The following is a 20798-nucleotide window of genomic DNA, read 5'->3' as shown; positions in this document are numbered from 1 at the left end:
CAAGTCCCTTCCTCTATTAAAAACGTTGTTTTAATTTATTTTAAAATTTATGAACTAAATTGTTTGTCAAAAAAATAAAATGTATTGTAATATATATATATTGTGAAGGTTAAGTTATAAATATTGGAAACTGCAATTAACGTAGGACTATGAACTAAAAACGATCAAGACAAAGCTATGTCTTAAGTTGGTGAGCATACGTTGACGGTCATGAAAAAGATTGCTGGGTAGTTAAGTTAGAATGTATTGATACGGAGCTTGTCTTATTTACTTAAGAAATAGCAATGTGTTATGAACAAACACATGGTTTTCGATCAGTTCTAAAGAGTGGTTCGAGGTTGCCATCTTGGATAGGTCTTTCTCCCAGTTTGGTGCAACGACCAAATGGAAAACATTGACGTTGTCCATAATAAAAGTGTAGGAATGGAAAGACAAAGGGAAAGTGAAAAAAAGAGGGACCAACCCCTTTCTTCCCCACTCTATTCTTCCCTTCCTTTACTGTCCTTCCATTCGTACCCTTTTGTTATGGACAATGTAATGCTTTTTGGATGTGGTTGCACCAAACTGGGTGAAAGACCTATCCTAGATGGCAACCTCGAACTAGGGCTGTGGTACGGACGTTTTTTGGCGGTTTTTTAATGGTTTTTTTAGATGGGGTTTTCTTCTTCCGCGGGTCGGAGAGGGTTGGGCCAACTGAGTAAATGGGTTCGGCCCGGGCCAATGGGTCAATAAATTTTTACCGGCCGGGTAACGGCCCGGGTAAAAAATCGGGTCAAACACACTTTTTTGACAAACTTTAAAAAATTCCCTAATTTTCTTAATTATCTTCTTCTTCCAACATTGACACGACAATTATGTCTTCTGAACACGAACGCCCTTTTCTACCACTTATCCTACTTTTCATGCAACGAAATTCTCGTAGAGCATTTGGCGGCAATATTTTTAGGTCTTTCTTGAGGCCGCAGGCATAGTGAATAACGAGCTTCTCTATGTGACTACTAGATGGCGCCACCGCTCGGGTTGGCCCGCGAACCCGGCGGTTCAACCCCTCGCCCGGTCCGTACAAAATATTCCTCGGTGGGTCGAGTTGGGTTTATTTTTTTTTCTTCAGCCCGGGCTGTGGCCCGGGTTTTCATGGCCCGGCCCACAGCCCTACCTCGAACCACTCTATATATTTAAAAGGTGGTATGTTCATTTTTTAACTGTAATTTAAATTAAGGAAATAAAGAAGTGGTTTTCGACTATCATAGCGCAACAAATAAAAAAACGTTTCGATGCTTGGTAATTAACGCTTTTATATTATTACACTTCCATTGAAATACAAATCAGCGTATTGGAGAACAAATCAGACGAACTTCTGTTCTATAATTTTTTTCCTGCTGGGACCTTTCCTCGCCCTTTCGGTCTTCCAGGCAACCTTCCATTTCCTGGTCTTGTTCCTCTTGTTTTTACCTGTGTTTGGAAAGGCGCAGATAAACGTCTGACCTTTACGCATGGCTCAATTGCCAATTTGGGGTCTTTATTAAAAACGAGATATTTTATAAGAGAAGCAGCCGCAGTACCCGCCGTACCATCTGCCACCCGCTTCAATGTCGTTTGCGGAGGAATTCCAGAGTTGCTTGGCCCAAATATTTCCCCTTCTGATTGTACCGTAGAGAAGTAAATACTAAAATAATCAGAATTTTAGTTGAAAGAAGACTGATATAAATTATACCTTCGCGGTGTTGATAATTGGGAGACGAAGACCTTGTGCTGGACGGTGAAAGAGGAGCGGAGGAAAGAGGTGATAAATTATTTCTCTCATTTTGCAATGTCAGCAAACTGTCCACATCTGTACACACCATTGAAAAATCAATAATTTAAACACAACCTGAGTGGAAATAACATTATCTTTGTTGTTACCTTCGTGGCAATTTGGTGAAGGATATTGCTTTGCATTTTTCGACGGAGGAGTATATTTTGTACTACACTTCACCTGTTTCTCCATTTTGTTATTTTCTTCTTCTTCTTCTTCTTCTTCTTCTTCTTCTTGATCTTTTTTTCTTCTTCTTCTTTTCTTGATCTTCTTCTTTTTCTTGATCTTCTTCTTTTTCTTGATCTTTTTCTTCTTCTTGATCTTCTTCTTCTTCTTGATCTTCTTCTTCTTCTTTTTCTTCTTCTTCTTCTTCTCCTGCTCTCTCTTTAGATGATTTCATTTTATTGTTTCCTGTCCTTTCATCTTTTTTCTCTTTCGACTTTTTCTTTTTTCCTTTAAAATTTAAAAAATTTTTTAAGCACTAATAATTGCAAAATTTATTAGCATAATGCTTTTTCTACCTCTTTCAATGGAGTTTTTCTGCTCATGATTCTCGAGGAGTACTGATTCATTTTCATGTTCGATAGTTTTCTTCTTTGCTAAATTATATTATGAATGTTAGCACAGGTATAGAAGTAACTAGAAAACATGAAAACCTGTTCTATTTCTTTTGCTGGCTCCTTTTTCAATGAAGTTTCTCTGCTTTGGATTGTCATGAAGTAGTGATTCATTGTCTTGGTCGATTACTTTCTTCAGTCCTAAATTAGAATACAAATGTTAACACAGCTATAAAAATTTGTAGGAAACAAGAAATTACTCTTCTCTCTCTCTTGCTGGCTCTCTCTTGCCATATGCCCTTTTCTTCACACAACTTCTGTCTTTTCTCTGAAAAACATAATTTTAATTTAAAAACAATTTCTAATTTGAATACACTAGCAAAAAAGCAACCTTGTTTTTTGTTCCAATGTCGAACCCAAAGTTGATCTATAAGAATGCCATCTTCTGATTGGGCAAACTGAATTCCCCCACCACTGGCTAAAACATATTTGGTATGTTGGGTTCCGTTGGGATAACGAATTAAACATACAACTGAAGCATTGAAGTTCTCAGCCATTTCATCTATTTTGGTGTAGATACTCTTGTGGCAGTGGGACTTCCTCCTGTCAAGGTTGTTTTGTTCGTGGTTACCCAAAGAATTCCAATAGTTTTGCCATTCGATAGTTTTCCATGGTTTATTTCGATTAGGTACTTCCTTTTTTTCTTTAAAGGATTCCTGTAATAATATAACATAATTATTTTAAGTAGGCATACGTAACCAAATTAATGACAAATAAATTACTTTGAACTGAGAAATTCTGATTCGATCTTCTTTGTTCTTCTGTTTAATTTGTCTCCCCATTATATTTTTCATGTGTTGTAATTCTTTTTTCCTTTGTGCCATGGCTTCATTTAGCCTCTTTTCAGCTAGATCTGTTTCATCGTGAACAATTTCAGAATTGCTGAGTGAATGTGAATCTTCCATGTTTGACTGTGAATGCCAAAAAAATCTGCATATGAATCAAACATAAACAGTCAGTAAAAGTTACGAAATGATACAAAAACTGTATGTGTGTACTTACAGCTTGTTCAACGAGTTGCAGTCAAGAACTATGACAGGATCAATGTACTTTGTTCTGTGAGTAAATTTTCAAGAAGTGCAAGTCATATGACACAGATTATTGGCCCATCAGACATTACATTGAATAGGTAATCTAAAAGGTAGTATTTCAGCTCTGCAATGAGTAATCAGGAGTATTATTATTAGCTTTGTTTAAACTATGATGTAATGGGTTGTATGCATCAATATATAACTGGTCAGAATTTCTTTACTTTGTTATTTGATAAATGAAATATCATAATTAATATTTAATATCAGATGTGGTAAAATAACAAAAATTGGACTGGATAACCAGCTCCCCAACACGTCACATCAGTATTCAGAAAAAATGTCAAATTAAACAAAAGATGTGGCACAATAAAAAAATGGGACTGGATAACCAGCTCTACCCCAAAAATAACATTCGGTTCAATAAAAATAAATGAGACCGGATTACCTTCTTTAATGTAACGCATATTATTTAACACCAACGAAAAAGCCACGCGACTGCTTAAGCAAAAAAAGTGTAGCAGACAACTTTCCACATTTCTGTCACTAGGGGGCACAATGTAAGTTCGGGGTCGCTTAATTTTCCCTCCGCTAGATGTCAGCATAGCTTGACAAAGTAGCTTGAAAAAATAGCGCCGGAAAATAGATAGGTGCCGGGTTGAGGTTGAGGGTTGAGGTGCTGGGTTGAGGTTGAGGGTTCAGGTGCTGGGTTCAGGTGCTACTTATGGCACTAAAAACGTGCCATAGGCGACTGGTCACACGAGTAACGCGAGTCCGTTTTTTCAGCGCTTATCGCTGGTCCGTCCGCTATTTTTTGCGGCTCATTATAAGCGAAAAAAAAATCCATTGAAATTTGTTGCGCTACATCTAACGCTATCTAAGCGCGCGTGGCACTAGCGATTAGTTTGCGATAAAGTAGCACGCGATGCGCTATATTTAGCGCAATATTCGTATTTCATTGTATTATTTACGAAACGCGCAAGCGGTTCGTTAATTTTAAAAAAATCGACGAATAAAATGTTGTGAAAGGGAAAACGATTGCGGCCAATGGACGAGAAGAGCGTGCCTGTACATGATATAAGCGCTTGTCGCGAGTCCGTAACTATATTATATTATTAGCGCTAATCGTCGCCCTTCCACTGTTTTATACGGCTCGCTGCTCGCGGCCAAACATTTTAAATTGTTAGCGTTAGATCTAGCGTTCTCTATGCGCGCATTTCGCTAAAAATTAACTTAAGATTAACTTGCGCGAAATGCGTAAAATTTAGCACATTGAATTTCATTACATAATTTACAAACACAAATAAGCAGCAAAAATAAATATGTAGCGCGAAAAATAATTAAGTCAAATATTACGCGCTAGATCTAGCGCTGTGTAAGCGCGTATGGCACTAGTGATTTACCTGTGATAAACTACGAGGCGCTAAATTTAGCGCAATACCTTTTATAATATATACGCAAAAATAATAAGGTAAAATATTTTTCACTAGAACAAGCTTTACTAAGAGCGCAGGAGGGTGCTAATCATTAAGTTGCGCACGATAGTATCAATTGAGCGCAATTTATTTCATGGTATAATTTACGAAACGCGCAAGCCCTAAAATAAAAATTTAGCCCTTATTAAAGCGTATTGTTTTAAATTTAATTAACCGGGCGCATATCTAGCAAATATTTGGCTTAATATTATTGCGCTAGTTTTTCACCGTTTAATTCCGGGCTGGTCGGACTGCCCCTTGTCGACGACACCCAGAGTAGCTGATCGTTAGCGACCCGTCGTTCCTTTATAGCCGTATGCCCTTGCTGTCCAATAAATTGAACATGGCCCACCTCCAACACCGGCAGCGGCTACTGGCTCGCACCACATAGACGGAACATTTGAAAAACTCAGCGGCCACCGCTCGCAGCCATTTGCTATTGAGAGCGAAAAGAAGGCGCTTCCCAGTTCCCAGATACATCTGGCTAAAAAAAATATCCGCAAACCATGCTAAGTCACCTGAGTTTTTGATATTTTTCACCTCGTTGGCGCTGGCCAACAGCGGCTACTCCAGCTCGAACCGCTTCCGGTGTTGAAGGTGGGTCATCTTCAATTTATTTATTGAGCAGCGAAGGCATATATGCGTCCGTAAATAGGAAAAGCCGTCAAAGATGGGCCGCTGTTCATATGGGACAGATCAATCGCCAACAAATTCATCAGTTTATATTCTGGGTGTCGTCGACAAGGGGCAGTCCGGCCAGCCCGGAATTAAACGGCAAAATATAAACGCAATTTATTTCAGCCGAGAATTTTCCTTCAATCAAATTTTATGTGATGCGCATTATTCAGCGCTAAACATTTATTTTAGCGCTTGCGCGTTTCGTAAGTCATATGATAGAAAAAATTGGCCTAAAATCAACGCATCGTAGTCGAGTGATCTATAGATCACTAACGTCATACGCGCAACGATATCGCTATATCCAACGCAAACCATTTGACATTTTTCGCCAAACGAGCCGCCTAAACACTGGCCAAGCGACGATTAGCGCTAAGATAGAGAACGGACTCGATAGCGACTAGCGCTAATATAATAGACGGACGCGCGCAACTAGTCAAGTGGCCGCAATTGTTTTTTTGTCGCAACTCGTTAAATAACCGAAGCGCTGGCACGTTTTATAAATAATGCGATGAAGTGAATTGCGCTAAATATAGCGCTTCGCGCGCAAGTTTATCAAAACTACATCACTAGCGCCATGCGCGCTTAGATAGCGCTAGATCTAGCGTGAAACATTTAATATAATTATTTTTCGTGCGAGCCGCTAAAAACAACGGGCGATCGACAACGCAAAAATAACGCAAGGCGCCGCGATAAGTGCCGAAATAACGAAAGGGCACGCCCTACTCGCCCAACTAGTCGCCGCAATTGTTGGTTTACTTTGCACGTCCGTTTAATTAAATTTAGTGCAATGCGTGATATGTAGCGTTAAATATTGATTTTAGCGCTTGTTCTTTTCGTAAATTATATGATGGAATGAATTGCGCTAAATTGATCCTTTTTGCGCAATTTAATAAAAAGTGCCCTGCGCTCTTAGTAGAGCTTTTAGTGCGAAATATTTAACCTCATTATTTTCGCGTAGATACCCAACTGTTACAGCGGACGGGCTGCACTAAGCGATCAAATAGCGGACGGCGCGCGCTATTCGTCCAACCAGTCGCCGCAATGGTTTTTTTGTGTCTCAGTGATGTTATTTGTCTACGCATACGGCGTTTTGGCAGGCGATTTCCGTCGGTGAGCTGGTGTAGAATTTGCCGTTGCATTCAGACCCTACGTTTTGATCGTCTTCGCAATCGTAATGACGTGGGCCACGTCTGGTTGTGGTGAATGCTGTGGTCGTTGCCACATTCAGCTTCCCGTTCGTAATATGTTGCTCTACATTTGCCGGGATTTGTAGGAACCGGGCGAGAACGTCCTCGCTTCGTTTGAGATGATAGGGCTCAGCCGCTCAGCGCTTATCCCTAGCCATCTAGGGGGAGAGTGAATGTGGCTATGTTTTGGACCGCTAGGTGGCTATCCGTTTGAATAACTTTCATGGGTTTTATGTAAAAAAGGGGGGAAATGCAAAATAATATTAAAGAATAATTCTAATTATTTCGGTTGATTTATTTTGCAATTAAAAGGTAGCATTTTTCATTAAATTAAAAAAAGATCACAGCAAAAAAGAAAGCATAGCAACGGTGTTAAGCAGACGACGATAGCAGACTAAGGTTGGATTGACGAAAAAAGTATCTGTATTTCGCTGCTACAAACGGCGCACCAATGCACCATACATTTTTACGTAATTTGTCATGGCAGAAGTAAGTTCATTGAGTGAGTCGGAAAATTATGTGGAAAGTGATTTCGAAACCTCATCAACAGAAGAGAAAAAGAAGAAAAATGTTTATCCCAAGAGGAAAAGAAAGCATCATTTATCCGAGCATTTTTCCAAGTCGAAGAACAATGTAAAAGTAAAGTCTAGTTCCACTGCTGGAAAAACTTTTACTTATCTTGGAAAAACTAGGAAGAAAAAAAAAATTCAACTCTTAGTGGTGATTCCCTTCAACATTCTTCGCAATCCGTACAACAGCCACAAACTGTTTCATCATTCACTACCCATCATTCAGCACATGACATAGCGACTGATGAATTCCCATCAGCTATCAGCCTTGAAGATCTTGGTTACTATGAAAATCCAGTACAATTTTATTTTGGTTTTATAAATAAAGTGAAATTGTATCTTTGCAGATAAGCTAAGAAGAGAAGTGAAAAACGACTTAGAAAGCATGCAGGTAAGACAACATCGAACATGGCAAGAACGACAAACATTTGGTGCATGGGGACAGCATGCTAGAAGAAGAATTTTTACAGAATATGTATCAAGACAGCCACTATTTCATTCAAAATGTGACCAGTGTCATGGTGATTTGAACTTCTACGCTGTGAGATGTATGACCTGCAAAAGACACCTTTGCCATCAATGTGATGCAAACACACACTCCAGCATGCCATTTCATCGAAGACTATTGTGTTCTTGCGAAACCCTGGAAACATTACAGCCCCATCATTTTATCGATGAAGAAGGAAACATTATAACAAAAGGTATCTGTCTAAAAATAAAAATTCAGACACACGTGTTTCTCAACTATTATGCTCTTTTACAGATGTTTGTTTACCATGCTTTGTGCCTCTTAAATGCTGTGATGTAAACTGCCTTGGATCGATGTCGCTTACACCCAATCTCACAGAATCAATCGTGGTTGTCACTGAGCAAGGTAAAAATAACATTCAATGTAGACCGTATTCTAAAGACTATCTAATAATTTAAAAAATAATTGGACAGGTCGGTTTCTGTTAAAGGGAACTAATTTTGTTTGTGATAGTTGCCATACTGTTAGGAAAGCCACTATCGACGACTATATATTTTCTGGTTTTTTCCCTGCAAGTTTATCAGAGAAAGTTACATATCTTTTTTCAGATGAGGCACTTCTATTAGGGTATCACATTTCCCACAAGTGTCCAGGTTCTTCAAAGAACATGTACGCTCGCACTCTTGAAGACGTATCTTCCTAACTGTATTTTCCTAACTGTTGGAAAATATCGCGTACAGTCCCCATCTTTAAGAAAGGGGACACTAGCGATTATTCCAACTTTAGGCCAATTTCCCTTCTTCCGACCATCTACAAACTGTTCTCGGGAGTAATCAGTCAGAGACTCACAGAGGTCGCCTCAGATCTTGGCTGGTTATCTCCCGAGCAAAAGGGTTTCCTCCCGACCGGGTTCAGACCGGGTTCAGAAACGAGCATCCAGGAGTGTTGCCAGTTGGGGAATATCTTTCGGGATCCGTGGATGGGGGGCTCTACAGACTGAGGTACGCGGAGGCAGGGTCCAATCTTTGGACTCTTGCCCGCCAAGCTGCAAAACGACTGGGAGTGCGGATTGATGTATCCGGCGACGAAAATATAAGAATTGTCACCGATGACGTCTCCGTAAGCCCAGTCAAGGCAGTCCGCGGACTTCGGAAAGTAGCTCGGCAGCGCTATACCAGGGACCTAATTTCTGACAAGAGCCACCAGGGAGTAGTTGCCACTGGCCTCTCCCTGGAAGACAAGTCGAAAGACATGGCTCGCCTGGTATCCTGCCGTACGCCCCTCTCCTTCCGAGACTGGAGATATCTTCACAGGGCCCGGCTCGACATCCTTCCTCTTCGGGGGCACTCGTGGTTTTGCTCACAGGAGCAAGATACGAGTTGCCGCCGATGTGGAAAGGAAAACGAGACCGGGTTTCATGTGCTTAACCACTGTGAAGAAGGTCTCCAGCTCGCCACCAAGAGGCACAACACCATCCAGGATCTCTTGGAGTCGCTGCTAGTCAAGCAAGGACACGACGTCACGATCAACAATGCCATCCCCGGGCAGAGGTTAAAACCGGATGTTGAATTTCAACTATCCGGTTCCCGGGTGATGGTCGACGTCGTGGTCTGCTTTGACCAACCAGGGAGTATGGAGAATGCCTACCAGCGGAAATATGATAAATATTCTTCGCATGGGAGGATTCTCCCCCTGGTTGTCGGGTCTCTTGGATCATGGTACCCCAGGAACGACGAAATCCGTTCGATTCTTGGAATCAACGGAAGATCCTGGGGTGCCTTCCGATTCAGGGCCCGATTGGCAGCGATCCAGGGATCAATGGATATGGTGTGTGCCCATTTCCATCATGGTGCACCAAACCCCGAAGCTGAGGATATCCCCCCTCTTCCCGTAGAAATTCCCTACCCAGTAGATTAGTAGACTCTTTCCCATCTATTTTATTTATGTAATTTTAGCAATATTTTAAAATGCACCTACCCCATACATGTTTATTCCCCTTCCGGAAACCCCTCCATAAACTAAAGAATATGGACGGGTACGTGACACAAAGCAGTACAATTTATTCAATTGTTATAATTATGATTTGGTTGATTTGGAAGAATGGACCGATTAACGTACCGTTATTTACTACTGCGGAAAGAGAGTGGGAAACCTGTCGCCACTATATTGACCAAGAAGTGCTGAAAAGAGACAAAACTCATTGCCCAAGTTGTGGGAAAGAACCTTTAGTCAGATCTTCTGACGCTATCGTAAAATTGAGGCGCTTAAGCTCGGCTGGAAAAGTGCACAATCCAGAAAACGAAAGAACGTAAGATGCGTGTACAAGAAAACACGACAAAGACTGGTCTTAAGTTTTATTATTTCAATAGAATGGAACAGCCACAGGCGAGGTTTGGAAACTTTGTTATCAAATCCGATACAGAAGTTGAAAATTTCCGTCAAAGGATTTACAACAAAGTTTCTACTGTACGCAATTACATTTCATTTGAAACTACTAGATTTGACATGCTGGACTACGATATGATTAATCATAATTTAAAGTATTTTTAATTCCCATATCTTATTTTGTAGACAAAAAAGAAACAGATGTGTGGGGGATCGGCTTTTAAGGCCGCAAGAGAAGACTCCAATGAACAAAAGAAGTATGACGAGACTGGGCTCGTCGTTAGCTCTTGCAAGCACTGCGTTGTACCATACGCAATCAACATGTTTAAAGGTGAATCGTGGACCCATACTGCATTTATGCACAACGAAGCCATGAAAAGTAACGCCAAATTCTTCTGCTACGACGTGGTATGCCAATACTGGAAATGGATGAAAACAAAAGTGGCTCGTCATTTTCCTGAATACCGTAATCTAACAAGTGAAATGACAGGAATCTTGCCTATCATGCATAAGAATGCACATCAATTGCCATGCAAGGTATTAGAAGAAGGCTCTAAATCAACGGCGTCGTCACCTCCGGAGGCTGCTCCCAAGGGAAAACAACCGAAAACGGAGGAGAAAGCGGCCGAAAAGACTGACCAATGGAGGTGCCTAGCTTGTAACGGCAGGGCTCACAACTTGGCCAGCTGTAACCTGTTTATGTCTTTCACGCCCACGAAAAGGGCTGAAGTCGTATTTAAGTCCGGGAGGTGTCTACTATGCCTAACCGGCAAACATGAACGCAAGGAGTGTCCCAGGGACATCAAATGTACCATGGGTCGATGCACTGGATCAAGACACCATCCCTTGCTTCATGGGTCCGAGTTCATCCCACGGAGTAAACTATCGGATCAAATGTCTCCATCAGCGTCTACATCGACTGCATTCCTCGGGACACTAACCCAGAAGGAACCGGTAAAGCGACGTGTACGTTTCAAGATTGTACCCGTTCGTATTAGCGTCGGCACAAGATGGGTCGACACTTTCGGATTCCTGGATACCGGAAGTGACACCACACTGATCAGGAGAGATTTAGTAAAAAGGTTGGGACTCGTTGGTCAGCATAAACGTATCAACGTTGTCTCTTATGATGGAGCCACATCAAACGTCCAAGCTGCGGTTGTGGATTTCTCCCTCTCATCCGTCGATGGAACAAGCCGATTTGAAGTTAAACACGCCTACGCCGTCGACAATTTGAAGGTGACGCCGAACCCTCCAATCAACCCTCGTCAAATGGAGTCCTGGACACACCTACGCGGTCTTGATGTACCGAACATACAACCAGAAGACGTTGGAGTATTAATTGGAATTGACGTAGCAGAAGCCCACGATCACGTAGATTCCGTCAAGCCGCCGGCTGGAACAATTGGGCCTATCGCCTTCAAAACACCGTTTGGTTGGTGCCTGGGTGGTCAAACGGGCCCGCCACAAGATGGGCGTCCGTTCATCGCCCACATAGTAGCAGAGGAACGTCCCGAAGACCTCAACGAGTTAGTCAAGAAATTTTGGCAGATGGAGGCGAAAGACGTAGACATGGAGCAGCCTGTTCTCTCCGAAGACGATCTACGTGGGCAACGTATCCTCGAGTCAACAGTAAAGAATGTTGGTAACCGGTATCAAGTCGGCCTTATGTGGAAAACCGACAACGTAAACCTTCCGGACAATCGGGCAACTGCATTGAAGAGACTTTATTCTCTGGAGAGGCGATTTCAGCGAGATGTAGACTTCGCCGAGAAGTATGATGCAGTTGTTAAGGAGTACATCGGCCTGGATCACGCCAGACTCCTCACGACCGAAGAGTTGCGGAAGGGGTCAAGTAGAACGTGGTATTTACCGCACCACGGCGTCGTAAGCCCATCCAGCTCTACGACCAAAGTTCGAGTTGTATTCGACGGAGCTGCCGAGTATGGAGGAACGTCGATCAACCAGAACCTGTTACGTGGACCCAATCTTCTCGTTAGCCTACTCGGTGTCCTACTACGCTTCCGAAGGAACCTGGTACCAGTTGGCGCAGATATCGAGAAGATGTTTCACCAAGTGAAGGTCCCAGTAGAAGACCAGGTGGCCTACCGGTTTGTCTATCGTACGCCTGGCAGTAATCAAGCACCGTTAACGTACCAAATGACAGTCCACGTCTTTGGATCGGTATCTTCCCCAACGACCTGTATTTTCGCCCTAAATCGGACTGCAGACGATCATCGCGACCAGTATCCGGAGGCAGCAGAGAGCGTTCGAAGAAACTTTTACGTTGACAACTACCTCGATTCCTTTGATTCCGAAGACGGGGCAGTAAAACGGGCCCGCCAGATGAAGAAACTCTTACAACTAGGCGGTTTCAATCTAACGAAGTGGACGTCCTCATCAAGGAAGGTTATATCGGCTCTACGTGAGTTCGGTTTGGCTTCACCAACACTGGACCTTGATTTGGAGAAGTTGCCCATCGAGCGAACACTTGGAGTGATGTGGAACGGAGAAACGGATATGCTGACGTTCAAGATACGGAAGCAGCCTAGCCATGACGTTCTCACCAAAAGGAATTTCCTCAGTATAATCTCCAGTGTCTACGACCCGTTGGGACTCGTCGCTCCTGTTGTTTTCTTAATGAAGTCACTTCTGCAAGATATATGGACGTACGAGAAAAGGATCGGCTGGGATGACCCTATCCCCGAAGAATTAGGCCAACGCTTTCACTACTGGTACGAGCATCTGGATAACCTGGAGTTGTTAACAGTACCAAGATGTTTCCGGCATCAACGTGGTCGTTGGACGCAGCAGCACCTGCATGTATTTACGGATGCAAGCACAAAAGGATTTGGAGCTGTGGCGTACTTCCGTTTCATCTTCGAAGACCAGTCGATCAACGTATCCTTTGTCATGGCTAAAACACACGTAACACCAGTAAAAGGACTCACGATCCCAAGATTAGAGTTGCAGGCTGCTGTAGAAGGCTTAAATATCGCCCTAGTAATCTGTCGGGAGCTCGAAATCGATTTACGTGAAGTTACCTTCCACACCGACTCTCAAACCGTTTTACGTTGGATCCATTCTCGCACTTGCCGATTTGAAACCTTCGTGAACAATCGGATTGGCAGAATCCTCCGGAACACGAATCGAAGACAATGGCGTCACGTTTCCGGAATTAACAATCCAGCGGACCTGTGTAGTCGTGGCATTGACCCGAAGAACGTCGACGAGTTGGTGAAATTTCACGAGGGTCCATCGTTCCTGAAACTCGATCCGTCGGAGTGGGATATTTGGGAAGAGATCACAGAGCCGGAAGAAAGGGACGTTAACGTAATTCGAATCTTCGCAGTCAAAACGGAAGACGAAAATCACCCGATTGATGACTGTGTAAAAAGGTATTCCAGCTTACTCAAGATCCAAAGAGTTATCGCTTGGTGCAGAAGGTTCGCGACCAACGCCAGAGCTAAGATGGGAATTTACAAGCCCACCGTGGGGGAGTTGACGGCCGAAGAAATGATGACGGCCCTCACGCTTTGTGTTAAACGCACCCAAGGACTGGCATTTACGGAAGAAATCTACGCCTTGAAAAAGAGCTTGGAGTTGCCTCTGAAATCGAAACTACGCACGTTTAGGCCTTTTCTGGATGAAACAGGTCAGCTACGTGTAGGCGGACGTATACTTCAGGCTCCAGTTGATTATTCCACAAAGCATCCCATCCTGCTTCCAGCCGATCAACTCCTGACGCAGCGGATTGTATGGGATCATCACACACGGAATCTCCACATTAAATCTGAAAGATTGTTGGCGGATTTACGTTCACGTTACTGGATAATCTCTGGACGTAACGTCATCAAATCGGTTGTCAACACCTGCTGGCCTTGCAAGCGGAGATCATCGAAACCCATTCCGCCACTCATGGCATCGTTACCAGTTCACAGGCTTACTCCCTATCTTCCACCTTTCGCATATACGGGAATCGATTACTTCGGCCCTCTAACGGTACGAGTCGGTGGAAGAGGATGTAGACACGAGAAACGTTGGGTATGCCTGTTTACGTGCCTAACAACTAGAGCCGTTCACCTAGAAGTCTCCGACGGCCTCAGTCTCGAAGAATTCATGCTATGTTTCACTCGGTTCGTGAGTTTACGTGGAAAGCCGAACGTTGTTTACAGTGACAACGGAACAAATCTCGTAGCTGGGGAACAAGAACTCCGACAAGCTCTAACGGAGTTAGTCAAACAACACCAGGAGTTGCAGTCGAAGATGGCATGCCAACAAATAGAGTGGCATTTCTCTCCTCCTCACGGACCCCATTTCGGTGGAGTTTGGGAAAGGCTCGTGCAATCGTGCAAGCGAGCCATGAAGGTCAGCGTTGGGAATCGTTTAGTCACCGATCGGGTCCTAAGAACGGTGATCGCAGAAGTAGCAGCCCTTTTGAACGCTCGGCCACTAACCCACCTCAGCATGGATCCAGAAGATCCCGATCCGTTAACGCCGAATCACTTTCTTCATGGAGGAGCCCGTCCCTACGTGCCGCTAAAGTTGGGAGATGCTGAGAACATGGACGTCACAGCAAAACAATTTCTCCAAAGCCAGGCCATCATACAACATTTTTGGAACAGATGGCTTCGTGAATACGTTCCACACCTGACGGAACGGAGAAAATGGTCGGAAAATCGGCCAAACGTTACCGTCGGAGACCTAGTACTCGTCATTGAGCCGAATACTCTACGTGGACAATGGCCGTTGGGAAAAGTGATAGAGGTTCTCCCCAGTGACTCTGATAACGTTGTACGAGTGGTAAAAGTGCAAATCAGCAACCACAAAAACCCTTGTATTCGTCCAGTGACTAAGCTCTGTGTTATGGCTACGGCCAAAGAGCAGGACGTTTACGTAGAAAGTGAAAAAATTGGGTCAACTGAGTAAAAATCGAGATCGTTAGGTCAAAATGTAATGTAAATAGTAAATTCTTGTATAAAAGTAAAAAAAATGGGTATAAATTGTAAAATGGTAAAATTGTAAAATTGTGAAATGTCTAATGTCAAAATGTAAAATGTAAAACTGGTTTATATAGTTATATGTAACACTGTAAAAAGTGGGAACTCCAAAACCGCATTGTAAAATTCCGACGGCAACGCCACCTATACTTAGTTCAAAGGGCAAAGGCAAAATTAGGTCGCCTACTGTTTAACCCTTGACCGCTTAGGGAAACTGTTTAGTCCCTTACGAACAGCAGGCGACAGTTTACCCCTTGACTTGGTGTGTGCTACTTCATCATTGTGTGTGCTAATCATCTCTCGCCGTCAACGTTCACTATGGCCCAAAATCCAGCCGAATCCGCCGCATCCATCAAAAACAAGTTGAAGGAGTCCCGTGAAAAGGAAGAGGAGTGCGTGCGGAATCTAAATGAAAATCAACTTCATTTGGTTCAAGCCCGAAAGGAAGCCGTGGACGTCATTTACGCCCATCAGCGCGTGGTCCTTCGCCTGAACGAAGAAATCGCTCAGGGAGCTGAAGATCTCGTCAACGTCCAGGTCCACTACCGAGCTGAGAGGGAGAAAATGTTGAGTGGGTTTGTTGGAGACCTGCTGCGCAACATTCGGGAAAAGGAGGTAACCGAAAACGTCAACGTAACGGTTCCAATTCCCGACGCCCCGAAGTACGTTGTGCCCCGTCACACCCCGACCATCCGCTGTTTCTTGCCCGAGCATTTGGAGAAGCCGGGATCTTACCGCTGCACGTTGAAGATTGCGGAATGTGAGGAGTTTATGACTCTCACCAATCAAGATCGCCTGGAGCTTCTTTTCACGCAGCATCGTTGCTTCGGGTGTTTTTTGCCCACCTCTGTTGCTGGCCACACCACCCTGGTCGATTGCCCGCATCCTCGGTGCTGCAATCTCTGCAAGGTGGGAGACCATCACCAGATCCTCTGTGGCCCTCGGAGCTCCTACAAGAGGCTCCTGCCGAAAGAAAATTGAACGTCGACGTGCCTTTTTTGGGGGTGGTAATTTTGTCTTCCTAAAAACTGTTTTGTTCTTTTTTTGTTTTGTTCCCTTTTGTTTGTACCTGTGGACAGGTGGGCCCGCTGTCACCTACGGTGCTGCCCTCACGGGCAGGATTGTAGGTGGCAAGGGCCCTTTAAATTTATGTTAACGTTAAGAAGCCCTTGCCCCCTTTTTTAGTTCAGTTGTTTTTCAGTACTACCGTAACGGTCGTAAAACGAGCATCTCTCGTTTACCTCCCCCGTAATCCAGTATAAACTTTAAGTTCCCAGTCTCTCTCTCTCTCTCTTTGTTCTCCCCCCTTTTTTCACAGAAATACAGTGTGCTTAAATTCCCCCCAAGTAAACTCTCTTATCTTTTCTCTGCAACGCGCCTGCAAGCACGTCAGGTGCGTTACAATATCAATAAATTATGAAGCAAAGTCTTCTCTCAAGCTTGAAATATATATGTACAAAACAGATTTTATGGAATCCCCGCTGGACAACTGGAATGGGCTTAACTGGAGGAGAAGAGCACGAGCAAGTTTTCTCCAAATTGTATCTATATGCTTATGTGCTAAAGCATATGGCCAAACATAGTAATAGAGCTTCTTACTGTATTTATTAGCAAACATTGTTGCATTGTTAACTATTAATTCAACGATTTTACTCTTACTTCATTTAGACAGAAACGATTTTTTAACATTAGCTATTCTTTATTGGAACTGGGGTAAAATTGAAAATATGCATTTCCTTCTACGCAAAAAGCTAGAAAAAGTAAACAACTTTGCAATACAGGTTGAATAATTATTTGAAAATAACGAAAATTTTCTTAGGCAAGAAAGGAAATCAAACAAGGCACTCCAAAACTCGAGAAATTGTTGGAAACCCATAACCTCGTATATAATGATCTTCCACTGATTCACAAGGAGCTGGAGACAAAAGCTAAGGCAACTCTTGACCAAAGAAAAACCAAAAAGACTACAGTTGATACACTGAGAAGAATGCTGGAGGGCTTACATGCTCATTTAAAGACTACTTCCATTTCTATCTCTAAAGAAGCAGGTATATTACAAAAAATAAATTGAGACCGCATTACTTACTCAGAGTATCAAACTTGTACTAAAAAAGAAAATTCGAGGAGTCGCACTAAATTAAGGCGGGTTTTGACGGAAACTAAACGAAAGGCTTTGGAAACGATTGAATTAATTAATTCTAAGGATACAACGCTTCCAATTTCTTACGAGGATTTCAATGAAGGTGTCTTTCCTTGGGAAACAGTTCTGGATCGGGATGACACGCACTTTCCCACACGTAAAAATAAAAAAATTGTACTTTTTTAAGTAAAAACTTCATTTCGTCATTTTTGCAGTTTCCCTTGCCGACAAATATAATATTGTTGATTGTTGGATGCTATTGAAAAGAGCAAGGGAGGAAATTACATTGAGTAAGAATGAAATGATAAACTACATGCGATTCCTCATTGATAAACGGTCATCACTACAACAACCAAGTCAAAAACATACCGGAGAAGACGAGAAATTTGCGAAAGGGAAATCCGTCATGAAAGTTTCTGAAGTTCATCATCTTAATTTAAAAATTCAAATGGCTCTAACAACATTTAATTTAAAGTGCAACCAGGATTTTTCAGATTTCGTATGTGAAACACAAACAAATCATTCTGAACCAGAATTTGAGTTTGACACATCTGATGAAGACAATTACGATTCTCTCTCAGAATCCGAATATTCTGATGAAGAAACAGAAAGCTCATCTAGCTATTCGGAAGATGATGAATCTGCAATATAATTTAGAATACAAATTGCATAATTCTTACTAAAAGTTATGAAAAATAAATGTTTGACTCTTTTAAAGCAATATTGTATTTAATAAAAGTAAGAGAACCTTTTCTCTGATCCGTCCCGTTGCAAAATTAAAATAATAACTAATTGTGGTGCTTGAGAGACGTCAACCGAACAAACGAATCGAAACACCAAGGTAATTCTTCTGAAAAGGCTTTGTCTGAAATTTTTAAATTTCTTTTTTGGCTTTTAATATTAAACAATAAATATCTTTTGACTAAAAAAGAAATAATTTGTGTTTTTCTTGATTAAATAAAACTTAAATTACAAAAAAAATAAGATTTTCCTTGTTTAGTTACATAATTTTTTCTACTTCGGTACTATTTAGAGTTAATTTAGATGCTTCCGATTGTGATTCCTTATGAAGATTGGCTTAGTTAATTAAAAAAATTCTTAGTCAGTAAAAATTTGCATAATCCCCAAAATTACATGGTAATAGCGTTTTCGTAAAAATAGATAAAATCTTAAGACGTTGCTTTGTCTGAAGTATTTTTTAAATGAAAGATTCTTGGATTTGAGAAGTTTTTAAAGAAATGCTAAGTTAAAAAGAAAAAAAATTCTCAAAATGTGTAACCCTCAACATATGCTCTGCGACTTAAGATAAGGCTGTGTCTGAAATTTTAAATGACACCCATACCATTAAAACAGAACATTTTTTAGAAAATTATGAAAGGGAATATAAACGTTTGGACGTTTATGCTGTGAATTGAAAAGGGATAAAATAAATGTATAACCCTCCCACCCTACTGAGACAAAAAGCTCTTGCAAGCACTGCGTTGTACCATACGCAATCAACATGTTTAAAGGTGAATCGTGGACCCATACTGCATTTATGCACAACGAAGCCATGAAAAGTAACGCCAAATTCTTCTGCTACGACGTGGTATGCCAATACTGGAAATGGATGAAAACAAAAGTGGCTCGTCATTTTCCTGAATACCGTAATCTAACAAGTGAAATGACAGGAATCTTGCCTATCATGCATAAGAATGCACATCAATTGCCATGCAAGGTATTATATCAATAAATTATGAAGCAAAGTCTTCTCTCAAGCTTGAAATATATATGTACAAAACAGATTTTATGGAATCCCCGCTGGACAACTGGAATGGGCTTAACTGGAGGAGAAGAGCACGAGCAAGTTTTCTCCAAATTGTATCTATATGCTTATGTGCTAAAGCATATGGCCAAACATAGTAATAGAGCTTCTTACTGTATTTATTAGCAAACATTGTTGCATTGTTAACTATTAATTCAACGATTTTACTCTTACTTCATTTAGACAGAAACGATTTTTTAACATTAGCTATTCTTTATTGGAACTGGGGTAAAATTGAAAATATGCATTTCCTTCTACGCAAAAAGCTAGAAAAAGTAAACCACTTTGCAATACAGGTTGAATAATTATTTGAAAATAACGAAAATTTTCTTAGGCAAGAAAGGAAATCAAACAAGGCACTCCAAAACTCGAGAAATTGTTGGAAACCCATAACCTCGTATATAATGATCTTCCACTGATTCACAAGGAGCTGGAGACAAAAGCTAAGGCAATTCTTGACCAAAGAAAAACCAAAAAGACTACAGTTGATACACTGAGAAGAATGCTGGAGGGCTTACATGCTCATTTAAAGACTACTTCCATTTCTATCTCTAAAGAAGCAGGTATATTACAAAAAATAAATTGAGACCGCATTACTTACTCAGAGTATCAAACTTGTACTAAAAAAGAAAATTCGAGGAGTCGCACTAAATTAAGGCGGGTTTTGACGGAAACTAAACGAAAGGCTTTGGAAACGATTGAATTAATTAATTCTAAGGATACAACGCTTCCAATTTCTTACGAGGATTTCAATGAAGGTGTCTTTCCTTGGGAAACAGTTCTGGATCGGGATGACACGCACTTTCCCACACGTAAAAATAAAAAAATTGTACTTTTTTAAGTAAAAACTTCATTTCGTCATTTTTGCAGTTTCCCTTGCCGACAAATATAATATTGTTGATTGTTGGATGCTATTGAAAAGAGCAAGGGAGGAAATTACATTGAGTAAGAATGAAATGATAAACTACATGCGATTCCTCATTGATAAACGGTCATCACTACAACAACCAAGTCAAAAACATACCGGAGAAGACGAGAAATTTGCGAAAGGGAAATCCGTCATGAAAGTTTCTGAAGTTCATCATCTTAATTTAAAAATTCAAATGGCTCTAACAACATTTAATTTAAAGTGCAACCAGGATTTTTCAGATTTCGTATGTGAAACACAAACAAATCATTCTGAACCAGAATTTGAGTTTGACACATCTGATGAAGACAATTACGATTCTCTCTCAGAATCCGAATATTCTGATGAAGAAACAGAAAGCTCATCTAGCTATTCGGAAGATGATGAATCTGCAATATAATTTAGAATACAAATTGCATAATTCTTACTAAAAGTTATGAAAAATAAATGTTTGACTCTTTTAAAGCAATATTGTATTTAATAAAAGTAAGAGAACCTTTTCTCTGATCCGTCCCGTTGCAAAATTAAAATAATAACTAATTGTGGTGCTTGAGAGACGTCAACCGAACAAACGAATCGAAACACCAAGGTAATTCTTCTGAAAAGGCTTTGTCTGAAATTTTTAAATTTCTTTTTTGGCTTTTAATATTAAACAATAAATATCTTTTGACTAAAAAAGAAATAATTTGTGTTTTTCTTGATTAAATAAAACTTAAATTACAAAAAAAATAAGATTTTCCTTGT

The 20798-nt window shown here is 41.2% G+C and overlaps 3 protein-coding genes and 1 pseudogene across 3 annotated transcripts; 3 read left to right on the top strand and 1 right to left on the bottom strand.

Annotated features, from left to right (window-relative positions):
• Positions 1–1345: 1345 nt before the first annotated feature.
• LOC123473734 lies at positions 1346–3978 on the bottom strand (annotated as a pseudogene).
• Positions 3979–7485: 3507 nt separating this feature from the next.
• LOC123473933 lies at positions 7486–8521 on the top strand. The gene is made up of 4 exons (XM_045175574.1): positions 7486–7629; positions 7697–8050; positions 8113–8223; positions 8292–8521. The coding sequence occupies exons 2-4, from the start codon at positions 7735–7737 to the stop codon at positions 8519–8521; spliced, it is 657 nt and encodes a 218-aa protein (XP_045031509.1). The 5' UTR covers positions 7486–7629; positions 7697–7734.
• A 1347-nt stretch (positions 8522–9868) lies between these two features.
• LOC123473763 lies at positions 9869–18139 on the top strand. The gene is given in 7 exon segments (XM_045175080.1): positions 9869–10126; positions 10188–10740; positions 16668–16785; positions 16872–16963; positions 17023–17251; positions 17318–17500; positions 17559–18139. Coding segments are annotated over 7 exon segments (1842 nt in total). The 5' UTR covers positions 9869–9896; the 3' UTR covers positions 17996–18139.
• Positions 18140–18811: 672 nt separating this feature from the next.
• Positions 18812–20585, top strand: LOC123473762. The gene is made up of 6 exons (XM_045175079.1): positions 18812–19060; positions 19127–19244; positions 19331–19422; positions 19482–19710; positions 19777–19959; positions 20018–20585. The coding sequence occupies exons 1-6, from the start codon at positions 18845–18847 to the stop codon at positions 20452–20454; spliced, it is 1275 nt and encodes a 424-aa protein (XP_045031014.1). The 5' UTR covers positions 18812–18844; the 3' UTR covers positions 20455–20585.
• Positions 20586–20798: the final 213 nt, after the last annotated feature.

This window comes from Daphnia magna, linkage group LG6, assembly GCF_020631705.1.
Source record: "Daphnia magna isolate NIES linkage group LG6, ASM2063170v1.1, whole genome shotgun sequence".
In the NCBI taxonomy this organism is placed as follows: domain Eukaryota; kingdom Metazoa; phylum Arthropoda; class Branchiopoda; order Diplostraca; family Daphniidae; genus Daphnia; species Daphnia magna.
This window is presented reverse-complemented; position numbering and strand designations above follow the sequence as displayed.

Coding starts and splice junctions, on each gene's coding strand:
- LOC123473933 (XM_045175574.1), top strand. CDS start 7,735: ATGCAGGTAAGACAACATCGAACATGGCAAGAACGACAAACATTTGGT. Junction 8,051..8,112: donor AGGAAACATTATAACAAAAG/GTATCTGTCTAA, acceptor GCTCTTTTACAG/ATGTTTGTTTACCATGCTTT. Junction 8,224..8,291: donor CGTGGTTGTCACTGAGCAAG/GTAAAAATAACA, acceptor ATAATTGGACAG/GTCGGTTTCTGTTAAAGGGA.
- LOC123473762 (XM_045175079.1), top strand. CDS start 18,845: ATGTTTAAAGGTGAATCGTGGACCCATACTGCATTTATGCACAACGAA. Junction 19,245..19,330: donor AAAGCATATGGCCAAACATA/GTAATAGAGCTT, acceptor TACTTCATTTAG/ACAGAAACGATTTTTTAACA. Junction 19,711..19,776: donor TTCTATCTCTAAAGAAGCAG/GTATATTACAAA, acceptor GTACTAAAAAAG/AAAATTCGAGGAGTCGCACT.